Genomic DNA, 23,082 nt, shown 5'->3' with positions numbered 1-23,082 from the left:
CTGTCAAGTGACCTGAGAGCATATGCTGTATATGGAGAAACATCTAAACATTATGCTCTGTGTTGTATGTATATCTGTAAATGCTTGCATTAGCAGTCTGAAAACATTTTTCTTTCCGGCATTTAAAACTATTTTCAAAACACAATGATTGATACATTATTACACTAGTTTTGACAGTCCTTTAGATATTGCACTCTTTTTTAAAGAGGTGTTATAAACGAAGCAAACGGCTCACTTTTTAAAAAGAAAACTCAATAGAAAAGAGACTGATCAAAACAAATTAACAGTAGAATTAACACACAGAACAGGAAGGCCTTTGCAAACCTAGAGGAGAGCATATTAATCAAAAGCTATTATAGTACTGGCAAATGAGATACAAGCAAAGGGTAAAAACTAAGTACAAATGAGAATCCTACAAAACCGCACCATAAAGAAATTCTCCCCCAATCAATTTCTATCTTTAACTCCCCGTCTGATAGACCCTGGGAGCATGATGGAGGAAGCACATCCAGCTGTTCTGGGCATCATTTGGGGGTGGGTTGGAGGACCCCACAGAATTCTTTTTGGAATGCATCAGTCTCTCTCCTTAATTGACCAAATGGGTGGCTGTTGAAAGATACAGAACATTACATACAAGATTAAGATGTTACCTCACTCAACAGCGATCCTTCTGGTTGATTACGGACAGGCGCTGACAAATGCAAAGGGGTGACAGCTTCAATGCAGATTAATATTTGGTGATAAGGGGGAAACATCCCAGTTCTGTATTTTTGGTCTACCAAATGCTATATTTGTTTAGTGACACATGAAAAAATAAATCACCCAAAGAGGGTGGGGGTGAAAACAGGACTGAAAAATTCCATAGTGTTCAAATCAAAGCAGTGTAATTAATTCATTTGGATATGAAGCCTTTTTAAGAGCAGACCTTGGTGTTGAATGTACTTCTAACGTATTTTACGGTTCTAATTCTCTTCTACTGTCCTACATTAATCAAAGCTGTAACCCCTGTTGTCTTTGCACTACGAATCAGAATGTGCCCCTGGCGAAGAATGAGGGAAAAGTCAACAGGAATTAAGTTTCAGTGCAACTGTTTACTCAACTATGGCCTGCAGTTATTGAAATTTTATCCGTGGTTTTGTGTGACTACTGCAGTAATGAATTCAGCATGGCTGTGACTTTCTCACTGATGGCATTCTCACTTCAAGTAAAAACCTGTAGAATGAAAATGATTGAAACAACCAAAATCTACTGCATTTAGTATCATACATTTCTCCGAGCTGCTTAATTGTGGCGGCTTTCTGTCTTACACTGGCAAACCTGGCTACTTGTTACTTTTTACGCCTTTCATTTTGCCTTGTTTTCAACTGCAGGCTTTTCTTCACCACAACAACCTGCTGAAAAGATCACTGTGCACTTAAGAGACACTTGCACAGCCGCCAAAAGCTTATTTAAAAGGTCTTAATGTTTACTGCATTACAGCTAGTACAGTTTAGGCATAAATACATTCACACAACTGCTGTAGCACAACCTTTGTTTCAAAAATGATACATGCTAAGCAGTTTGTTATAAGTTCTGCTCTAACCGGGGTTTCAAAATTTTATAAAGGGAGCAAAAAAAACCAACAACAACAACAAAAAAAAGACATGTTATATGGCTAATCTACTAACAATAACACTGATGAACTCAATCGCTTCTGTCTAAAATGTAATAATTAAAGTACATAGGGGACACACTCGTACATCATTTTGCTCCTGATGATTCTGTAGTTAAAAACAGGACCGACGTGATGATTTCATTTTATTTATTTTTTTAATTTCATTGCAGTAGGTACCTTGACAGACCATTTAGCTAACAGAAAAGACTGTTGATAGAGGATGCTAGGTTATATTAAAATCTGTTGCAAAAACAAAACTCAGAATTAGTGATTCTTCCAACCAGTGACATATTTTGGAAACTAGTATATAGCGGTTCACCCAGGCACAGCCACCGGGTCTACACATTTAGAAACAGACTGTGATCTTTGGATCTTTCCAACGAGTGCATGAGAAAGGGCACTCATTGGAAAGAGAAAAGAAGTATAAATTTCCCGTTAAATTATGATTGTTTTTATCTAAATATCACAGGGTATCTCTCATACACATGTACGGAGGCCCTCCTAAGCATTTATTTGACTGACAAATATCAAGGGTTTTAAGAGCTAAATACTTTTTCTTTTCTTTAGGAAGTGAAGTTGTAAATATATCGTACAGTACCTGCTGTTGCTGAAGATGTGCTAAATCTGCAGCCCCAATTTCAACTGAAGGTGTCTCACCGTTGGATCTCACTTCCCGTAGACTGCACTCTAGTAAATGGTTGCCACTGCTTGCTCCATTCTGAATAGCTGAACCGTTACTTTTTGTCTCAATCCCAGATTCTTGCATCATGACTCAAAAACCTGAAATAATTTAGGGGAGGAGAAAAAAAAGCAGCTGTTAAAACAGTTGCTGTATATAAGGAGACATGCCCTGATTTAAATCCTGCCAAAACTATAAACATGTGTCATTTCCCTTCATACAATTTAGCTTTCATTAATGGTTCATGTTACCAGTTTATTTCTAAATATAGCATTATTTGCTCAATATTTGTCCTTATAGAAAAAAAATATTTTTCAAACGAACACATAAAATCAGTAATTACAATTTTCTAATTACATCTGGATGTTTTACTTCAAAACTGACAAGTCATTCTATGTAACATGTTATGGACAACATCAAAACCTTGATACATAGTGGACAGGAGCAGAAAAGCTGAAGCGGAGTGCTGAGTATTCAGATTTCCAATCACACCATGATTCTGTCAAATTAGCAACTTCTATTACTATGAAGTACATGGAGATATTTCAGGTATCTCCAAGGTGCTGAGCAATGACTGAAATGTGCTGAGCATCATCGATTTTGGCAGAAGCAAATTCTCTTCTTCCAGGATTCGTTCAGCTGCTCATAGGATTCCGGTCCCTTTGAGTAAATCTCCTAGTTAGTGTTATCCATCTGACTTAGTATACACCTTAGTGATACTTCTTCACAACTAGAGTTAGCTGAAGTACACCTCTACCCCAAAATAACACGGCCCGATATAACATGAATTCGGATATAATGTGGTAAAGCAGCGCTCGGGGGGGGGGGAGGGGCTGTGCACTCCAGCGGATCAAAGCAAGCTCAATATAACGCGGTTTCACCTATAACGCGGTAAGATTTTTTGGCTCCCGATGACAGCATTATATCGGGGAAGAGGTGTATTTGCAACAATGTATCTGAACAATATTGGCCTTTACTTGTGAAACATTCATAGAAATCATGACTCTTTGTGAGCACATTAACTATTTGTAGATATTTGTCAAGTAGCTTACATGAACACAAATTTCAGTTCACAGGCTGTTCACAAACCATTCACTGACTTTGATCATTTGCAATACATTATCATGGTGTCTGACTGATTATTTAAGTTAAAGATACAGGTTTCTCCTTTTTAAATGGATGACAAACTTTTTGTTTTTTTAAATCTGGAGACTAATGAATAGCAAATAACGCTCTTCAATGATGAATTACTGGACAACTGATTGTTTATGCTAAAATTCTTGAAAGTTCTGGGATTCTTGAAAGTTTCCATGAATAAAGTGGCTGTGGTGAGAATGCTTGGGAACAATGTGACTCCAACAATAATACTGAAGTGAAGTTGCCATATTTATTTGTAAAACTATTCTTAATTCTCTTTTTGTGCAATCTGACTGGCTCTATTATAGGTATTTCAACCTGCTACCCTAATGCTAAAGGATTAAAATACCATTAGTTTTGTCTGTTTCCATTGACTCATCCTTCCTTCCTTCCTTCCGGCTCCTCATTCCTCTTTTTATTGCCCCGAACCACTTGCCCATGGTGACACAAACTACTCGCCAGGAAATATGGACACACAGTAAATGTTTCACAGCAGTGCTCAGCAGTACGGACCATTACTAGCTAGAGGTAATATGTTCTTGGTCATATATGCAACAGAATTAGGAAAACAGGATGCTTTCCTAACAGAACTCCTTTCCCAACTGAGAGACTTTCCCCAAAGGCATCAGAAAGCTTGCCTGTCTTCATCTGAATTTCAATAAGCAGTCCAGAAAAGCAGATCTTTTGTTTTTAACTGCTTTCCACTGGCAATAAAAGGCCCATATTTAAGGAGGAACCTGTTTAAATTCAATAACTCTTAACCAGTTCAGAAACAGGAAGAAAAATTCTCTCTCCCAGCACATGTGGGAAAACATCAATCAAAGGAGGAGAGAGAAAGCAATGCATTTCTAATGGAAAAATACTAGGGAAAAACACTTTCCCCAGAAAATCCGTACAGGCATAATTTTGAGCCCTGAGACACCTACTGTACAATATTTGTTGGAGACTGAAAGGTTCTTTCCTTCCAGTGCCAACTCCCTTGGGTTAACTGCTCAGAGCAAGCAGCCCCTTTCACTAACATTTCAAGAGTAGCCCAACTGTCAAGCATTAAGTGACATGTAGCATCCAACTACGGTTATTGTTTAGCTCTGCGGGGGTGCGCTACACTCCAGTCAAACAAACATATGCCACTCACTAATTTGGTAAATTTGGTTATTCATAATGATGATCCATAAAGCTAATAATCAAGACGTCCTATCTGGGAAGCAAGTGACTAATAAGGGCTTTGTCATATGCATGCTACAACATTAGCATTAGTTTCTGATTCACAATCAAGGCTGGGGAAACCAAACATAAGAAAGACCCCACTCCAGTCACTAAGGATCTATTCACCATACATGCTATGCACCTCTTTCACATTTATGGAAGGTGGTAGAACAGATTCAAATGTTCTGCTTACATTTAAATAAATTTCATCTGGTCTATGGAAACTTGTTTCAATTCACTCTGTGGGATCTTTGAATCATGCAAAGAGACAAAAGGAATACAAGGTTCATTATACTGTTTCTGTCAGTTCTCTTGTAAAACTTCACAAATCTAAATTAACAAAAACCTTTCTGTATGTAACTAGACAATGCATTTTGTTCTTAATATTGATCCGGTTCTGATGTAGAATACATGTTGTCTTTTGCTCTTTACACACGCTACATGAAGGAACCACACAGGCATGGTAATAGCCGTTTTTGCTAAACATATACAATGTGTCCGACCTTTGCCCTCTCTCTCTCTCTGTATATATATATATATACACACCCCTATCTGTATCTATAGATAGATACTACACTTGATCTTATTCCTTGCAGCTCTAGCAGGGTTCTGGTGGCTTCTGAAACACAGATGACATCAGTGGGATCACAATATATTTTAAAGGAATATTACTCAATTCCTATACACCACAGTAAAAAAGGCACATCTCCTTTAGCCAGAGGGGAATAACCTAAAAACCCTTAATCTTTCTCTCTTCATCCATACTTAGGGCCAGATTCTCAACTGGAATAAAGGAAGCCTTATTTCAATTGACATCATCTGATGATCTGGTCAAATATGAAGAGTTACCATTTGATTAGCTGCTTAAACTCATCCCTTTGAAACACACAGTCCCTTGGCCTAGGACACAGGTGTCAATTGCTATGAAGTTTTTATGGCAGCCTGAAAAAGCTGTAAGCATCCTAAGAAAGGTGTTCATTTCTGACAGCACTGAAGAACTGACAGTATGTGCCTCCAGCTGATATCGCACCAGCTGAAACAAAAGTAAAAAAAGAAATTGTACCTGAACAGTAAAGAAAAGACATCATGTTCCCAAGCTCTTCAGATAGAGAACGAACAAGTTATCTTGGAGCAGATACATGGGGAAACTATTAAGAACACTTGTGATGTCAAAACATACGGTATGTTAGAAGAAAGCACTGCCCAAAGGTACCAAAAGCCTTGAGGAGACTGGCATCACTGAGGAGCAGATCCATAAATGCACAATCACAACTCCCCAATGTGCACAAAACATCACTAGGTCTCAGGAAATAATTCATAAGCAGATTAGTCACAAAATTATTTATTGCATCTCAGGTTACGAAATCCTTCCGGAACAGAAAGAAATGTTGAAAATGTTGCAATTTTTCTCAATGAATTTGTTTTCCCCAAAAAAGAAGACTATTGAGTTTTCTGTGAACTTTTTTCATTGCAAATGTTTGTGCTCTTATTTTACTTTTCAAAATACAGCAGCATGCATGAGTTCTGGCTACGGGGAGGGATAACTCCGTGGTTTGAGCATTGGCATCTGGGGCAAAAATCTGTCTGGGGACTGGTCCTGCTTTGAGGACTAGATGACCTCCTGAGGTCCCTTCCAACCCTGACATCCTACGATTCTATGCCTACCTCCTATGGTCAGGAGAGAATTAGCAGAAGCCATTGTGGATAAGGATCCTCAACAAAGGAAAAAAGACAATGACTGGACTAGTTTGGGCCTTACAAATTTAACAGAAAACATAATTCTACAGACTCAGAACTCTTTAAAAAACGACCTTGTAACAAATGAAAAAAAAATGAAAATTGTGAAAACCTCTGTGCAAATTATTTTTAAAAATTGCTCACTTCTGTCTACCAACTCTAAATGTAACCCTGCCTGGACAACAGTACAAAAACAAACAGACATTGCCAAAACTCCTCCTCCAGATAAGATGTGTATAGGGGCAGAGAAGATAAACCACTTTGCTCCTTAGCTACAGTCCGCATGTGACTTGAGATAAATAATCACAATACACTGCAATCATTAGGGGTCACAGCAGGGAGCGCAGCCTATTTGAGCCCCTCCCACACAGCAGATATTTTTGGTCTTTTTGAGAATGCCCAAATAAGTCAGCCTGATGTTCCCCGAGGGTGGGTGAGACAATCTTTTAAAGATGGGCATGGAAGAAGCACGACTTCTTGTTCCAGGCTATTGAGAATGCTGTTTGTTCCCAAAGCCTATCAGTCACATTGGAAGGAAGGAAGGAGCCCAAGCAAGGTTTGAAGCATGAATTAGGATTCTACCATGTGGGAGATGAGCTGTTGCTCCTTTATGCCCAGTATCACAAAAAGCAAACTTTCTTCTCAATACAACCCTAATTAATCCAACGATAGAAAATAAGTTTGGTCAGGAGAGTGATGCTTTATGAAGACAAGCGATTTTGATCATTTCTATGCACAAGGATAAATTAAACACAGTTCTGTGCATAAAGTTGCATGGTATGCAAAATACTATTTTGTAAGTGAATACATTTAATGGTGTAGGTAGAAGTCTCATGAAAGTACAAAGCAAAGTAATGCTGGAACAGAGAACATGCTTTTATAGCAGAGGATAGGCTGTCCGCTCACAGGTTTTATTTATTCCATTTTTTTCTTTTAATTTTGCACAATATTTCAGAGCGGAGCTTTTGAAAATTCCGGTGCTTAAACACCATAAAAAAATCTGGCCTTGGGTGCCTAGCTGCCCATTGTGCCTCTGAAATTCTCCTTCTGAATGCTTCCAGCATCAGTCTAGGCCATGTATACTGAACCCAACCTATGCATGTAAGAGCTTTTCACAAAACTCATGATTTTATTTTGGTTAGTGTTATTTGGAAGTTTTAACAAATATATAACTACTGCAGCAGTGCAAATATACAACATTCAACATTTCCCTCCCCGGCAACAGCATCAGTGCACCAAATTTTATCATAAAGCCTGTCTTTTTCACACTTGTAAAGATTTTAAGCTAACAAAAAGTTCAGTCTTTATTTCAGGGCAGTTAATTAAGGTTGACCAAGTCAGGCAGAAGTAAATTAACTTGGCTGATCAATTATTTATATGAAGCAGAATAAATGCCCTTAAAGAACTTGGCCCAGTCATGAAAGGATGTGTAAATTAAACTAAACACAGATTTATAAAATATATTTCTACTTCTGTGGAGACAACAGTTAATGGCAAAATCAGTTTTCGGTAAGTGATTAAATGGCAGGGTCTACTCCCAAATTCTCAAACACCAGCAGGCATGCGATCCAACCAGACGGCCATTAACATCCAACGAGTTTTAACCCTTCGTTGCCAGCAAGGAATACATTTGCTTTGCAATTTTAAGAAGAGAAATGAAGCTCCAAACTCTTTTGGAAGCCTCTCCTGAACCATTCTGGAAAAGGATAAATATTTTGAAACCATACATGAAAAAGCAGACACACGGAACAGCATGGGGCGGGTTTGCCCCTTGAAAAGAGAAATGCTCAAGACAAGTTCTACATGAACAGCACTAGACGGGGAAATCAAGGTACAAAACAGCAGGGCAGCGGCAGAACAAGCCTCCGCACGTTGTGTCACATGCCTGCCTTGTTTAGAAACCACCCCTAAAATTGAGAAATGCATTTCCTAGTGTGCCACCTATAAGATATCAGATGGTAATTTTTGATCACCACTGAACCCCCGGGGATGGATGGGAACTAGTGAGCTGGAGGTGAAAGACTTCCATTCCCATCACTAGTCTCCTAAATCCATCCACTTCTCTATGAACATATTTCTAAATCAGGGTGTGGATCCCTAGCAAATTTAAATGATCATAGAATTTCCAATAGCTGATGAGCTGTCCCTAGGGTGACCAGACAGCAAATGTGAAAAATCGGGAGAGGGGGGTGCGAGGTAATAGGAGCCTATAAAAGAAAGACCCAAAAAACAGGACTGTCCCTATAAAATCGGGACATCTGGTCACCCTAGCTGTCCCTAGATCTCTAAGCTGGCTAGTGGCACGGAAGCAATACATCATCCTGCCACCCATCAGTTGAGTAAAAGAATATGGATTCACTCGTGGAGATAGAGAATCCTGTGAAGAGTAAGTGTTTGATCTGGTGGTGGAGGCACTGAGACATGCAGCTGTTCATTCACTAAAATAGACCCCGTTACTAATTAAGTATGGAACAAACAGCTTCTGAGCAGGCTGCTTGATGGCTGCTGGCCATCTGAAATTCTGCTGGAGAGAAGAGTCCAAAATATTGAACACCAGGCCAGTGACTGCCTTTAGGAATGCCTTTGTGATTAAGAAAACTGACGGAGAGTGCTGTCCCAATACACTGTATGACTTAACCAAAGCAAATCATCATCAAACTACCCAGACTGCTGTTCAGTTTTCAAAAACATAAGTGTACGTTATTCTTGATGGCTACCTGCTGTGTTTTTAAAGCCTTTAGCAGCCACCCTGCATTGCATTTTTTTTAAAAGGTGGCATTCGAAATAGAGATTAAAGATGGGAAAACTGGTGCAGCAAAATAAGAACCAACCCAAACCTTCAGCAGAAATTAAGCAAGCCAGAGAGTAACTCAAACCTTCACGAGGCTCAAAAGGGCCTTGTCATTAAAAATAAAGAAAACTGACAACCTTGCACTTGCTAGTTTCAGGTGGACCTGGAAAAATCATCTAAATATTGCCAAAAATTGATTTAGTAGTATTTCTGCCTCAACTGGAGCCAAGAAATGCTAGAAATCGTATGATAAAGTTTCAATTTCCATATCCCAGAGGTTTGATTACATTTGGGGATGTTTTGGATAAATCTAGCCCTTTGGAGGGTCATTCACTGTTGCATATATGATACTATTGGCTGCTGAGTTTTGCAGGAGGAGGAAAAGAAGGGATTTGATTAAAAAAAGGATTACAACCGATCTTTGAGAATCAATAGAGCTGGTGAGAAATGCTATGAGGTTCCACCCTCCTAAAAAGGTGATGCTGAGTCATGTCTCTGAATAGTGGTTTCTTGCTATAGTGTATTACCCAACACTGAGGTAGAAGAAGAGCAAGCACACACTGGAAGTGTGAAAAGAGGAAACAAAGAAAGAGAGAGAGTGTGCGGGGGAGGAAATCCTTTGATATTTCCTAAGCTAAAGGAAGAATTCATTGAATTAAAATGGATCCATGAAATTTCAAAGGTTGAAAACCTTCCAATAAAGATGGACAAGAATTCTATATTCCAGGATTAAAACAAAAATGTACTGAGCTTGGTATAGGATCTTACACAACAGAGAAAGAATGTGTACTCGCTGCTATGCAAGCACATCTTCCTATACTGAATTTTCATAATTATAACAGAAAGGCGTAAATTTTCTAATGCATGGCAGTTCAAAAAGTAATCAAGAGAATGTGCCTGAGGGCTATTTTAATGTATGCAAAGCTAGTGACCCACTGTAAATGGGAGGTAGGCTTCAATGAATGCAAAGTAATGCACACATACTAAAGACCTGGTCTGATGAGGGACGGCTAAAATTAACACCCAATTAATTTCCGAATTGACAAACAAATGAAACCCATAAATCTACTTTCTCATTAATTTTCTTGTGGTATAATTTAAAGCAGTAATATGAGGGCAAAAACTGAGCATTATCCATCATAAATATCAAAAAAGATAGCACTGTAACACCATAAATTATGCATATTACCTGTTGTTAAAAATGATTAATGTATTATCAACTTTATCGTGCACTGTATATGTCTAGACAGATCTAAAATCTGAAAATTTCATTTAGTACTTGGGAATAAAGGGTCCAGAAGGAATGGAATTATCCACAGCACATTCGGAGGCTGGCCTCCTGACACAAAGACCGCTTCTCATGCTGTCATCTGGGAGTTCCAGGCTCTGAACTAGACTCATCCCAAGCCTCGGGTCGGTGGAGGTTGAGCGTATCGTAGAGGTGATACGCTGAGTCTCCCTGGGGACAGGAGACAAATCACGCTGCTCTGAGAGCACCCCTGCTAGCTGATCCACAGAATGGCACTGGCATCTGTATCACAAGGGGGCTGCTCACCTCCTTTACCCTCTTGGCTGAAGGGAAAGCACTGCTCCATGATGTAGAGAGATTGGGAGGAGAGAGAACAAATGAAGGGGAGGGAAAGCGAAGGGATAATTGCATTCCGCCTGGAATGTAACAATTGGTGCTTTCTAGAAGTGCCGGAGTGCATCACCTTGGCCAACTGAATAAGGACACAGCTGTGATCCCTGTTGCCGCAGTCCCTTCCCAGAGATCAAACCTGTCATTCTTGTAGGAAGATGAACTTTAACTAGCTTGATCTTACACTAGGCTCCCCAGTCCATTCTCACCCTCATGTCTCTTGAGTAGCTGCTTTACCGGCTCCTGCTTATCCACCCATGTATTTTTATTTTCTTACTTATATACATGAACACAACACCTTTCTCGCTTTTTTGACTAAATGACTAGAACGGCTTACCATTTCCGAACAGCCTTTACGGCCACTGAGGAATGAAGTAATTTAGAGCCAGTAAAGTCAAGAGGAGACAATGACTAATCTTCTACATACACCGAAACTTCAGAGAAGTGGTAGTTAGAAGAGAGGAGTGGTAGTCAGTACTGCAGGGTTCCACTCCTAGTTGTGCCAACTCTGACTCACTGTGTGTCCTTAAGCAAGCCATTTAGCTTCTCTCTCTAAATGGTAATTTAAGTTACCCAGGGTTAAGTCAGTTCTGCCAAGGGGGACAAAGAAGAGAGTGTAGCAGAAAAAGCAACTACAGGACATAGTGAGAAATCAAGAAGAGGGTGACATTATCTTACAGCTTCAGGGAAAGTAACTAACAAATGGACATAAGGAGGTGCCATTCGCTCTGTGGCATTCACTAATCCTCTGGAAGAACTAGTGTCCAAAGGTGTGTTGAACCACATCAGACAGATAGCTGAGAACACGAACCTCTGAGTGCTAAACAAAATCTCAGTAAAGACTTCAATTTTGAGGGCGGGGGCCGGGGAGGGAGGGATAGCTCAGTGGTTTGAGCACTGGCCTGCTAAACCCAGGGTTGAGGGGGCCATTTAGGGATCTGGGGCAAAAATCTGTCAGGGACGGTACTTGGTCCTGCTGTGAAGGCAGGGGACTGGACTTGATGACCTTTCAAGGTCCCTTCCAGATATATGAGATAGGTATATCTCCATATTATATTATTATAGTTGCGTGCATCCCACAAGTTCCACAGGTGCAAAGAGTAACAGCTTTGCAGGAGACCTGTCCCGGACACTCTCTCTGCTGCAAACTGCACCAACTCCATCAACATGAAGGTTACTGGCCCATAACCCACTAAACCAGAGAGGTACAACTGCCTTGACAGCATAAGCCATAGACCACTCAAATATAGCCCACAAAAGAAACTGCCTGCACCCACCAATTCACTAGGAATTGGCTAACCCAAGTCTACCTCACCTTATCAATATTGGTTACAGACCCTACATTCCAGATAGAGAACAGAGAAATCAGCTTTTTCCAGGGGTAGGCATCTGCATCCTCACCATTCCTTGCATACCCATCCAGGAGCCATGCCCAGTCTAGTCTCACATAATAACTACATATAATAGTATGTATTATATAATAATATACATACATATAATTAATAAATACAGCAACCCTGCTCTTCTTGGTTTGGTAATTATTAATCTACATATTCAAAATTAAAGTCATGCCTCGATTATCTCAAACTATAAAGCGGAACCACGTCACACCAACTGGCAAATACAACGCCACCCATTTCACAACATGCATCCCAGTTTACTCCATCATGACATATATTTGCTCTCACGCAGTACTCAAGTAAACTTACTGTTACCTAGTCTTCTATTCCTTACCTCCTTCTCTACTGTTTTGTTACCATTCCCTACAGCATGTTTGTGAGCTCCATGGAGCAGAGCTCATTTCCTTCCATTTTGGGAGACTTTTTTCAAACCTTCAGGCCTGACAGAAATCATCATACTACTACTAGATGGAAAGGGGCTTTTCATTTCTTTTGAAATGAATGGCACACTGCATAGTAATGCACTAGCGGCTGAGAACACTACTGTATTTCCAGCCAGGGTGCAGTGAACTCTATTACCAGGACTTTGATCTGGGCATTACATGCTTTACAGAAATTCACGTCCTTAAGGGAGCATACTCACAGTTTTAGGGCTGCCATGCTGAGAATGGTAGGGGAGACTCTAAATAGACCTATTTCCATCCCTACCTCCTGTCTCACACTCACGCATGGACATACAACACAAGCTACCTACCTGTTCTCCCCACCCCAATACACACCAATAGACCCGTTGTATTCACACAATTGTGTGCTAAGGATGAACAGAGAGTGTAAGCTGCTCCAGTGAGTGCTAACTCAAGGGTTGAGATTAGTTCATATGCATTCAACTCCATCCTGGCAGCATCGGCTCCGATATGGACACACAGATCAATGGAATATTAAAGAGCATTAAATACAAGGCCTGCTTTGTGTTTAGCAAATTCATAGCAGGGCAGATTTACCTTGCCACTGAGGTGCGATGGGGCGATTCCAAACCTCGGAGAGACCAAGGGTTCATTGGGGTTTAATTATAAATCCCCTCTCTCATTAAGGCATTTTTAGCTTCTCTATCACTCTGCAGTACTTAAAATCCCTTCAACAGTCAGGTGCTGCTTTGTAACACCACTGCACAATATAGTTTATCATTTCAACATTTTCACTTAGTTTAATAGAGAGAGGGTTTGATTTATCATAGTAGTGCTGGTCAATTAGTGACTGGCTTGTTAGGTTACACACTTCAAGTACCTTTCACTTCACCTCAAAGCCATAATCGCTCTACCGGCCAAAACGAACAATATGTTTGGATCGTTAGTGCAAGTTAGTGAATACAATCTATCAGAATTTTGTGCAAGTTTTGTTGCTTGCTTTTCCCAGGGACAATAGAGACAATTATTTAATTTTAGCCTTCACAAGTGCCCTGTAAATATATATTAAATACATGTATTTTTTAATAGCTAGCCTCAAATACAAAGTAATAGACCCTTCTTCATATAAAAGAGCTATCTTTTTTTTCTCAAGGTCACTTTGCATGCACAGTCCTAACAACTTACAGCTAATGCTCACAAGTCCTGTCTGGCATTAAAAACCAAAGCCATATTCAGAAACAATAACAAACAATAATTCTGAAAAACAAGGATGGCCTGAGCTTGTTTTTCTTGCTTGTTTGCAAAACAATGCAAAAGCACAAATTATCTAATGAGGACTCTCAGAAAGTAAAGTGCAAATAGCCAGGCTCCAGAATTAGCAGATGTAAATGCTGCTTCATTTATAAGCAGAAAGAGCAAAAGCAGTTCTATAATGTCATGCGCAAAAGAAGAAAGACTGAGCACAGTTTTTAATTTAGTATTTTCTCTTCATTCAGTTTGCCCTGCTTTCAAATCAGAGGATTTCTTCAGATGGCTTTAGAAATAAAAGTTAAACGTTTTCCTTTTCAAACTTCATAGAGGGCAGATGCATCAATTAGAAACATAGCTGATTAAAAAGGTAAGAAAAAAATATAACCAACTGTGGTACACAATTCAAACGCCGTACATTTTGGTGATTACCTTGTTCATAGCCCTATCCCTTTGTCCTAGACCTTCTAAGTCCTTGTTTGTTCCACACAGAATTTTCTAGCCATCAGATGCTCTATTACTGTGCTAGTCGCCTTGCAGGAGTGCTCTCTCCCTTCTGAAAAAAGCAAACAACTGGATAGATATCATTACACTAAGGAAATCTCTTGGAAAAACCAAACAACTTGCTAATCTTTCTAGCCCCTTCATCCAAGTTAAAGATAAGAAAAGCAAACCTAAGTCAGTTTCAACCACATTCCAGGGACAAGTTCCCCTTTTCTCCTTTATCAAAATCCCAGCATTTAAAGTTTTTTTTCCAGACCTTGCAGGATAAACTGCTGCTCACACCCGCAAACAAAGCAATATTTGTTTAATAACTGATTGCTGCCATGGGTACAGTAAACAAGGGGCCCGGCATTTGTGTTTATGAACAAACACATCATCTTGCAAGAGCAATTTAACATTAACCAGGTGGAATAATCAACAGATTTCATAGGTGACACTCGGGGCAGGACTAATGTAAACAGAGCAGGGAGGAGAAAGGGGCCACTCTCAGGGAATCAAGGTTGAGGCAAATGCATTACAGAGTAAACAGCTGGGAAGAACTCAAGACAAACAAACAGTCATTCTTCTGACATATAGAGAAGCAGAAAGGTTGTATGTTACATAGATCAGCTGCTGACCACCATGAAATCAAACCAGTTGGGGACCTTGTTTACACAGTGCCATGTTTGCTTATAAACAACAATTTGTTGTTACCAACTTTTGCATCATATAAACCATCAAATCAAGTGAAATCTTGTTAACTCTTTGCTGGATTTGGGATAAAAAAAATACAAAACAAAAAGAGAAAAATACCTTTGGAATCGTTAGCTAAGGGAACCTGCCAGACGAGGAAATACACTTCCACATGTCTGTCAAAAAATTAAGGTGCAAAAGGAGCAATATCAGTTCAGGTGTAATCCTGAAGCAGTTTAAAGAAGGGCCTTCACTGGCATAATCTGCTTCAGGTTTATTTTATCTTAAAAAAATCAGTGAGTGATGATATTAGCTAACCTGCTAATTTTTGGAATAGAAACTGAAGATCATAATCTTTAATCCTGCAGACAGAGGTAAAAATCTACATCTTGTCAATATGCAGGACAACCGAGGTCACAAGATGTATTTAAATCAACAACCTGCAAATACTAAAGGTAGGAGTTAAAAATGAAAAAAAAATATTTCCTTTAAAAAAATGCAAGGAAAGCAGGAACAACAATTCAGGTTTCTTACTGTACAACATAATCCCTGCCAAGCAAAAGGGGTGTCTGTGTTTACATATATGTACACTATGGCTCACTACTGATGCAGCACAGTATGTTCCATTCCTCCTCCCTCTTCCTTCTTCTATCCTCAACTCCCTTGCTCTGGCCTCCCATTACCATTCTCACATTACTGAGGATTCCCCACCTACATTTTTTTTTTAAACCCAAAAAGGGCTTTTGGCCCAACATTTTCTCCTAACTCAAGCTCATCGGGATAGAAACTTCAAGCCCTCAACTACCTCTCTGCACCACCCAACAGGAGTTCTGCTGAGACCCAACAAGCCCCACCTGTTGCAGGGGAAGGAACCTCCAAGATCTGATATTTTCTGACATTTGGTACATTATTCAAATCTTGTGGTTCCAGGGCTTCCCTGAACCAGGGAAATGTATTTTCCACTCCCATCTCTCATCCCCAGGCCTCACAAGAAGTTAGATGCAGTAGTCATCCCAACAGAGCTTTCCACAACTGCTGTGACCTGGGCCTGGATTTCAAGAAAGGCATGAAGATTGGTGAAAGATGATCTAGTGCTTAGGGTGTTCATCTGGGATTCAGGAGACCCAGGCTCAATTCTTTATTTTGCCACTGACATTCTGCACGACCTTCAGCAAGTCATGGGGGGAGGGATAGCTCAGTGGTTTGAGCATTGGCCTGCTAAACCCAGGGTTGTGAGTTCAATCCTTGAGGAGGCCACTTAGGGATCTGGGGCAAAAATCAGTACTTGGTCCTGCTAGTGAAGGCAGGGGGCTGGACTCAATGACTTTTCAAGGTCCCTTCCAGTTCTAGGAGATTGGTATATATCCAATTATTATTATCTTTAAGTCACTTGGTCTCTCTGTGCCACACTCCCACATCTGCTATAGACCCAGCTGGATAAAGGGTGTGAACCAGGTGGGAGAACAGGAGTCAGCACTCCAGGAAAATGCAAGTGCTGGTCCATATCTTTCTCCTCAAAAGAATAATTTTTTGAAGTCTGGGTCACCAGAGACTGAACTAATGATTGCACACACAATACTATCCCTTCTCCCCTCCCTGTGAGTGATCACAGTCCAGCCTCACAGAACAAATATGCAGGGGGGAAGCGGTTAACAAGATATTCAGATACTTCATATTTGCTTCCAAAATGTGGAGCCCACAATCTGAAATCATCACCAATATCAGACACCATGTATAAGTCCTTATGTTTCTGCACTCACACATCCTATTCACCTCAACTGAGCTGCCTATCGATGCTCCTTTTCCACCACGTAAAAATCACAGCTTATTCAGTACAAAATAACTACTGTATGATAAAAACTACAAGCATATCATTCAAATGCTTTATTGGTCAAATAGATGGATGCTTTTATTAGTCCAACCTTTTTTGTAATGGAGTGCTACTGATGACCCAGTGTTAGCCTCATTCCCTGCTATTAATCACACTTCTAAGAGCTCATTTTGTTTTAAAATCTTAAGAAATTGCTATAATTTAAAGACATGGTGTCTACATAATGGGAAATGCTTCACAGATTGTATCATTTCATATAACACCGTATTTTTATAGGAATGCTGACCACGATACCAAGATATTACAAAACTTGAGTACAAATACAAAGAAAACCTAAATGTAAACTTTCTTTTGTATTTTGGTTTGCCACATCTATAATATTTTAATCATACCCTTTTGGGAGTTGCAGAATTCACATGTATATGGCTTACATAGATTTACAGTATAACAACATTCCCTGAACAAATGTAAATAAAATAAAATAAATTAGGATCCCTAATATGAAGACTTAGTCAAGATGCATTTAAACAAAATTCAACATAATGGTTTCACTCTTTCAGGTACTGTGTAATCTCTATGCCTTGTCTGTTCAGAAAATAAGAATTGAAGATGTCTCTTTATTGTAAGCAACTTCTGCAATGAACTAGAAGCATCTTGCAAATTCACCTACTACAGTGAGATTTAAATTAATATAAACGATGGTCTTAACCCATAATTCTTTCCATTATTTAAACATACTTTGCAAAATGTTTTGACAATGTTGACTGTTACAGGAGGGAAAACACATTTAAGACCCAAATGTAAAAGCAACAGCAAAAACCTTCCATTTTGCAAATGTAAAGTAAAAAGCATCTTTAAACATCTTCTTACGAAAGAAAATGTGGTGCAATTATGTTGTAACACAAAAGAGTGTTCTTTTCTCAGTTCTCTAACAAGATATTAGTACCTACTGGCCTTATGAATACTGTGTATAAATCACATCATATTCAGAGTGTCTGAATTAATTATAATAGGAGCTGGAGAGAAATGTTAACTTTCCAGGTTGTTGCTAAGGATTAGCTCTTGTTTACAATTCTATATTTATAGAACAAGAAAAATTTGTCAACTGAAGGGCAAAGAGGAATGCAACTACACAAATGTAGCCATGATATCAAACAAATCAGATGCTGCACCCATTTATTGGAAAGGAAACCACCATTTATAACGTGAAGATGCAAATGAGTGAGAATAGAAATCTGCTTTTTATTTCCATGCATTCAACATCACTAGATGTTATTTTATAAGAAATTATGTTAACATTTCTCATACCCATAACCCAAGTCTGAGATTTTGAAAACAACATATGTGTAACAGGTAGCATTTGTGTGGGGCGCTGGATAGCTTAGGACAGGGGTAGTCAATTTTTATTTTTATTTTTTGGTCAAGGACCAAATTTCTTGATCAAGGTGTAGTCAAGGTCCAGACTCCAGAGAAGAAAATAAAAATAAAAGAGATTTTGGGATCCGTTCATAAGAGTCTGGTGGTCCCATTTGACCCACAGACCGCCTATCAACTATCCCTGGCTTAGAAGGTTGATCATAGGACATGGAACCTTTCACCTACATATCTAGCCAGCTAGGTAGTGACCTGAAGTTATTGGATGATGGCCGTTTAACAGCCTATGCAAAAGGAGTTTGGCAGTTTCATATCACAGGTACCTCCATCATAAATAGAATTGATAGCTTTGTGGTGCATCATGGCAGAAATGCAAGGGCTATGGGCCTAATCCAATCCCCGCTGAAGTTAAAAGAAAGGCTCCTGAATGAACCTGAGAGAGTACTCTGGTCTCCACCCCTACAGGTGCTCGCTCAGGTCAGAGTTGAGACACACTGGCAGAACTGGGTGGGGACCCCTGCAAAGCTATTACTCTTGTTCTATGGATAAACAAAGCACTTCGGCCTCCAACACTTCCATGTCTTTTCTTTTTGCAAACAGGTTGCTCACTAAAGTTAAGGTTGCAAAACCATTTCCATTTGGACTCTCTATTTTTAAACACTCACGGCACCGAGACATGCACTCGCTCTCACGCTTGCTCCAATGTTTGTTTATACTGTACATGGAAAGCTCAACAAAAATCTCTTCAGTGGTTTCTGGAGAAGTGGGTGGAATAATGCATTTTCCTATTAAACAAAACTCTAACCACCAACTTCTTAACAGGGTGATTTGCAGAAATGCTGAGCACCCACAATTGCGAGTGTCCAATCCCTCTGAAGAATCCGGCCCATAACTCGTAATGAGAGGTGTGCATTAGATTGGCTTTAATGGAAACATATTCAGTCTCCCAGTGTTGACATAACCTGGGGTGTCAGTGTTGACATAACTAGGTGTCAGGGTGTGGCTGGGACAATACGCATGTATTAGATGTTTTACAGGGGCACGTACAATGTATGCGAACACACACACACACACACAGCAAAAGGCTCTAATAAAACTGCCTTAACATCAGAGAGAGAATAAAGTTCTGCAAAACACCCACAGATTATTTTCAGGATTTTTTCAGCTGTAGCTTCTTTCTGGAAATCACTATGTTACACGATACTCTATACATTTTTAAATGTTGATGCATTTTCTTTACCACTCATTCAAAAAAATGTGTATGCCCAATCTGTACTATTTCTGTGATTAGGGACAGAACTGCAGTAATTGCATGTGCAATGAGTCAGATAAAAATGTAGCCACCGAAAGGAAGGCCCTCTGAAAACCAGGCCCTTATTTCTTTCCCATTAGTATGTGAAGACCTAGAGAGAACACCCTTAATGCTAGAGTAGCAATAGGACCAGCAGCAGCAGCAGCAAGCATAACCAAACTGTGCTGAGGTAGCTTTCCTATACTGTTTAAGGAAACAAAATGACCTCTGCAAAATCCAGGGTGTCCAACCTGTAGCCTAATGGCCAACTTGTAGCTTCCAGGCTCTACTCGGTGGCCTTCCAGGGGCAATTGTGTCAAAAATAATGTTTCTGAATTTTCTATGAGGGGGATGTAAGCGGCATTACTAAATCTGCTGTATCCCCAGGTGCCACTCTGATGTGAGCCAGAGGAATACTCTGAGCTGTTGCTGTCCTCCTTCTGCTGTAGCTGCTCCCCTGCTGCCTGGCTCCTGTACTGCACAGGTGAGAGAAGACAGTTCTTGCCCCACTGCCTGCTTTCCTGCTGGGCTGCGGGGATGTCAGGCAGAGTCAGGTAGGAACTGTATTGCTTGGCACTATACTATGATCAGGGACAGCGAAAGGATAGCTCACTTCCATGCACAGTCACCCATGGCAGTCTAGAAGAGGGAAAGAAGAGGAGCAACTCAGAACTAACAACCTGATTCTCAGCCTCAGCCCAGGGTACAGCAGCCTGGGGGCTGCTCTAATTTGCACCAGCTAACAAGGGCCCTTTAGGGACCATATGCCAGCTGCGAATGGCCAGATCATAATGTGTTTCAGGCACTCCCTCTTTCTACCCTTGATATACTCCCTGCCTCAGGAGCTGAACACATAGAGTGGTTTCCAATCACTTTGCAGAATTGTGCCCCTTTGACCTCTTTGAAAGAGCATGTTCAGCCCTCGGACTGGAGGATCTGGACACAACTGTGCTACGTGGAAGCTATTCTATGCTTATGAAAATTAGCTCTTTGCTGCCAAACATCGAGCGGTGTGCACAGTCAGTATTATAGCCTGTGTTGTTCCTTATATGGCCAGAACTGTGAGGCTCCTGTGTTCATGTCTGAAATCTGTAGTTAAATATATTATTAGACCATCTCCATCTACATGCAGGTGCATGGTTAGACAGGTGTTCTTGTTGCTGAATACAGCACAGCTGATGCATAGGCTTCCTGCTTAAGAGATTTGAGAGAGAAAACAATATACCAAATTTAAGGACCAAAAAGAACAGAATATTCAGTGTCAGGCTGTGCAATGGTAAGATAATGTGCACACTGAATCTGACTGTGCAAAGCTGACATCAGAGACCATATGATCTCTTATTTTGGGATTAAACTTGTTTGTACGAGTCAAAGCAGAACAATAGGAATAACAAGGCATACAACTTATATTGCTCTACACTGCAGCCACATATTCAGCCGTCTCAACCACATTCTTTGAGTAAACACAGCTTTAAAAGAAAACAGCCAGAGTGATGAACTTCTGGAAAGCTGCTACATCTGATCATGCATGCAAGAGTTCTCCTATTGCTTCCTTCCAGCATTTGGAAAAATAAATACAAAACACCCAACACACCACTAAGCAAGCATAATACCTACAAAAGTGCTATTCGTTTAAACAGGTTACCATGCTACCTAAGCCTTAGAGGGAGGTCTATGAGCTATAATGAGTGCATCTTGTTTTCTAAGATACACAGCGGAGCTCAATTAAATGAACAACTGTAAAGGAAACAACTGATAAAGGAATTAATGCTCTCTGTGCCAAATCTTATCATCATCTAGGATAACAAACCCATGTCAAATGTATAACTGCTAAAAGGGTAAAAAAATAAAAATTTTAGACATTCAATCCTAAACTACATTATGTAAAATTATCAAAAGTCTAAAATTCCTTTTTGTAAAACTGCTAGATAAAGATCTATGTTTCTAAGTATCAGGGGGTAGCCATGTTAGTCTGTATCCACAAAAACAACAAGGATGCATCTGAAGAAGTGAGGTTTTTTACCCACAAAAGCTTATGCCCATATAAATCTGTTAGTGTTTAAGGTGCCACCGGACTCCTTGTTGTTTTTCTGTTTCTAAGGTACCTCTAACTACCATAGTATCTGAATGCACAACACTCTTTAATGTATTTTTACTCCCAACACCCTGTGAGGTAGGGAAGTACTGTCGTTCCCATTATAGAGATGAAGAACTGAAGCCCAGAGCAACTAGACCATGAGCACACAGGAAATCTGTAGCAGAGCTAGAAAGTGAAGACCAGGTCTCATGTGTCCAAAACTAGTTTTTTAAACACTGGACCATCTGTCCTCTGCAGAAAGGCAAAGAAATATTATAGATATTGAAATCCTGTGTGAATGGGGCTAGTTTCATTAGGCAGATGAGTTAGCCCAACACTAAACTTGCAAGCAAAGCAAGAGCAGAAGCAAGCAAAACCTGGGAGCTGGCGTGCATCCAGTTACAGTGGAAGGAGGAACGGCAGCAGAGGGCAACCTCATGTCTCTTCCTATGTGGGTCAACGATGGATCTACACTGTGTGCACACCCACTGGATTCCCCTGGCATCCTCCAAGTTCACTATCTACTCCACAGATCTACAGAGGCTAAAGAAAGCTCTTTCGTGCGATCAAGGAGATATAGAATCCTCGTGAACAGGCTGTTCAGTTCTGGATGCCAACCTCCTTGACCTCAAATGCTGAAAACATGCAGCTTTTGGCCCTCATATGCCTGCATCCACAGTGCCTTAGGATCAGTGACACAGAAAAGAGACTGATTAAAACACACACACACATACACACACACACACACCATTTTGCACAGTGTGCTGCTCCACCCCTGCTGGGATCACGCCCTTGATATAATAGAGTGGCCACTGATGCCTCTCCCCCTCGGTGGCATGAATTTCTGAAATAACATGGGCCTGCCTCTGCCTGTGTGATCCTGGCAGGGGTGGAGCAGCAAACTCCAAAATGGCATTCTCCATGCTCTTGGGAGAAAGACAAGGGTTATGAATGTCCATGTTTCTTTTTAATTGTACAAGAACATATCTTTCTCCTAGCAAGGCACTAATGCTCCCCACAAAATATGGCAGAAATTACTTTGCTCCTCAAAAATCAGTATTTTGTTCGCTTGTTCGCTGCCACTTCTCTCCACCTCTGTTTGAACTGCCCACATTCTAGAATTGTGTCTTCCGCCTTCGTGCACATGCAGGTCTGTCTCCAGAAGTGACAGCAACGGGAGTCCAGACTACAGCCTGGCCAGAATTAGGGAACTTCCTTTTCTTCAAAAAAATGTGCATTTAAGTTTTTGTGGCCAATCCCTTCTACGAACTTTACATCAGGAAATTTTGATGGAGGCCAAACTTCAGGTGATTTTAATCTAATTTGCAGGAAGCATTTGCAAAGCCCACGTTGCGTGAATTTCGGCACATGCAACAACCTGCAGGCCATTTCAGATAGAATATGCAGTGGTGGTGGTGGTCTCACAAGCGTAAATAGG

General features: G+C 40.2%; 1 protein-coding gene across 39 annotated transcripts in view; it reads right to left on the bottom strand.

The window, feature by feature from the left end:
* The window catches only part of FOXP1 (forkhead box P1), a 498,462-nt gene that overhangs the window by 206,577 nt on the left and 268,803 nt on the right, over positions 1 to 23,082 (bottom strand). For 33 of the 39 annotated variants that reach the window (XR_005583190.1, XM_039482896.1, XM_039482875.1 and 30 more), the window contains one exon: positions 2,253 to 2,434. Coding sequence is in view for 38 of the 39 variants with exons in the window: in XM_039482896.1 (XP_039338830.1) it covers positions 2,253 to 2,423 (171 nt within the window). In the remaining variant the exon portion in view is untranslated. Of the gene's footprint in view, positions 1 to 2,252; positions 2,435 to 4,869; positions 4,926 to 14,327; positions 14,452 to 23,082 lie in introns of all 39 variants that reach the window. The other 6 variants (XM_039482867.1, XM_039482879.1, XM_039482869.1 and 3 more) reach the window with 3 other exon arrangements.

This window comes from Mauremys reevesii, linkage group 7 (genome assembly GCF_016161935.1).
Source record: "Mauremys reevesii isolate NIE-2019 linkage group 7, ASM1616193v1, whole genome shotgun sequence".
Lineage (NCBI taxonomy): Eukaryota > Metazoa > Chordata > Testudines > Geoemydidae > Mauremys > Mauremys reevesii.
This window is presented reverse-complemented; position numbering and strand designations above follow the sequence as displayed.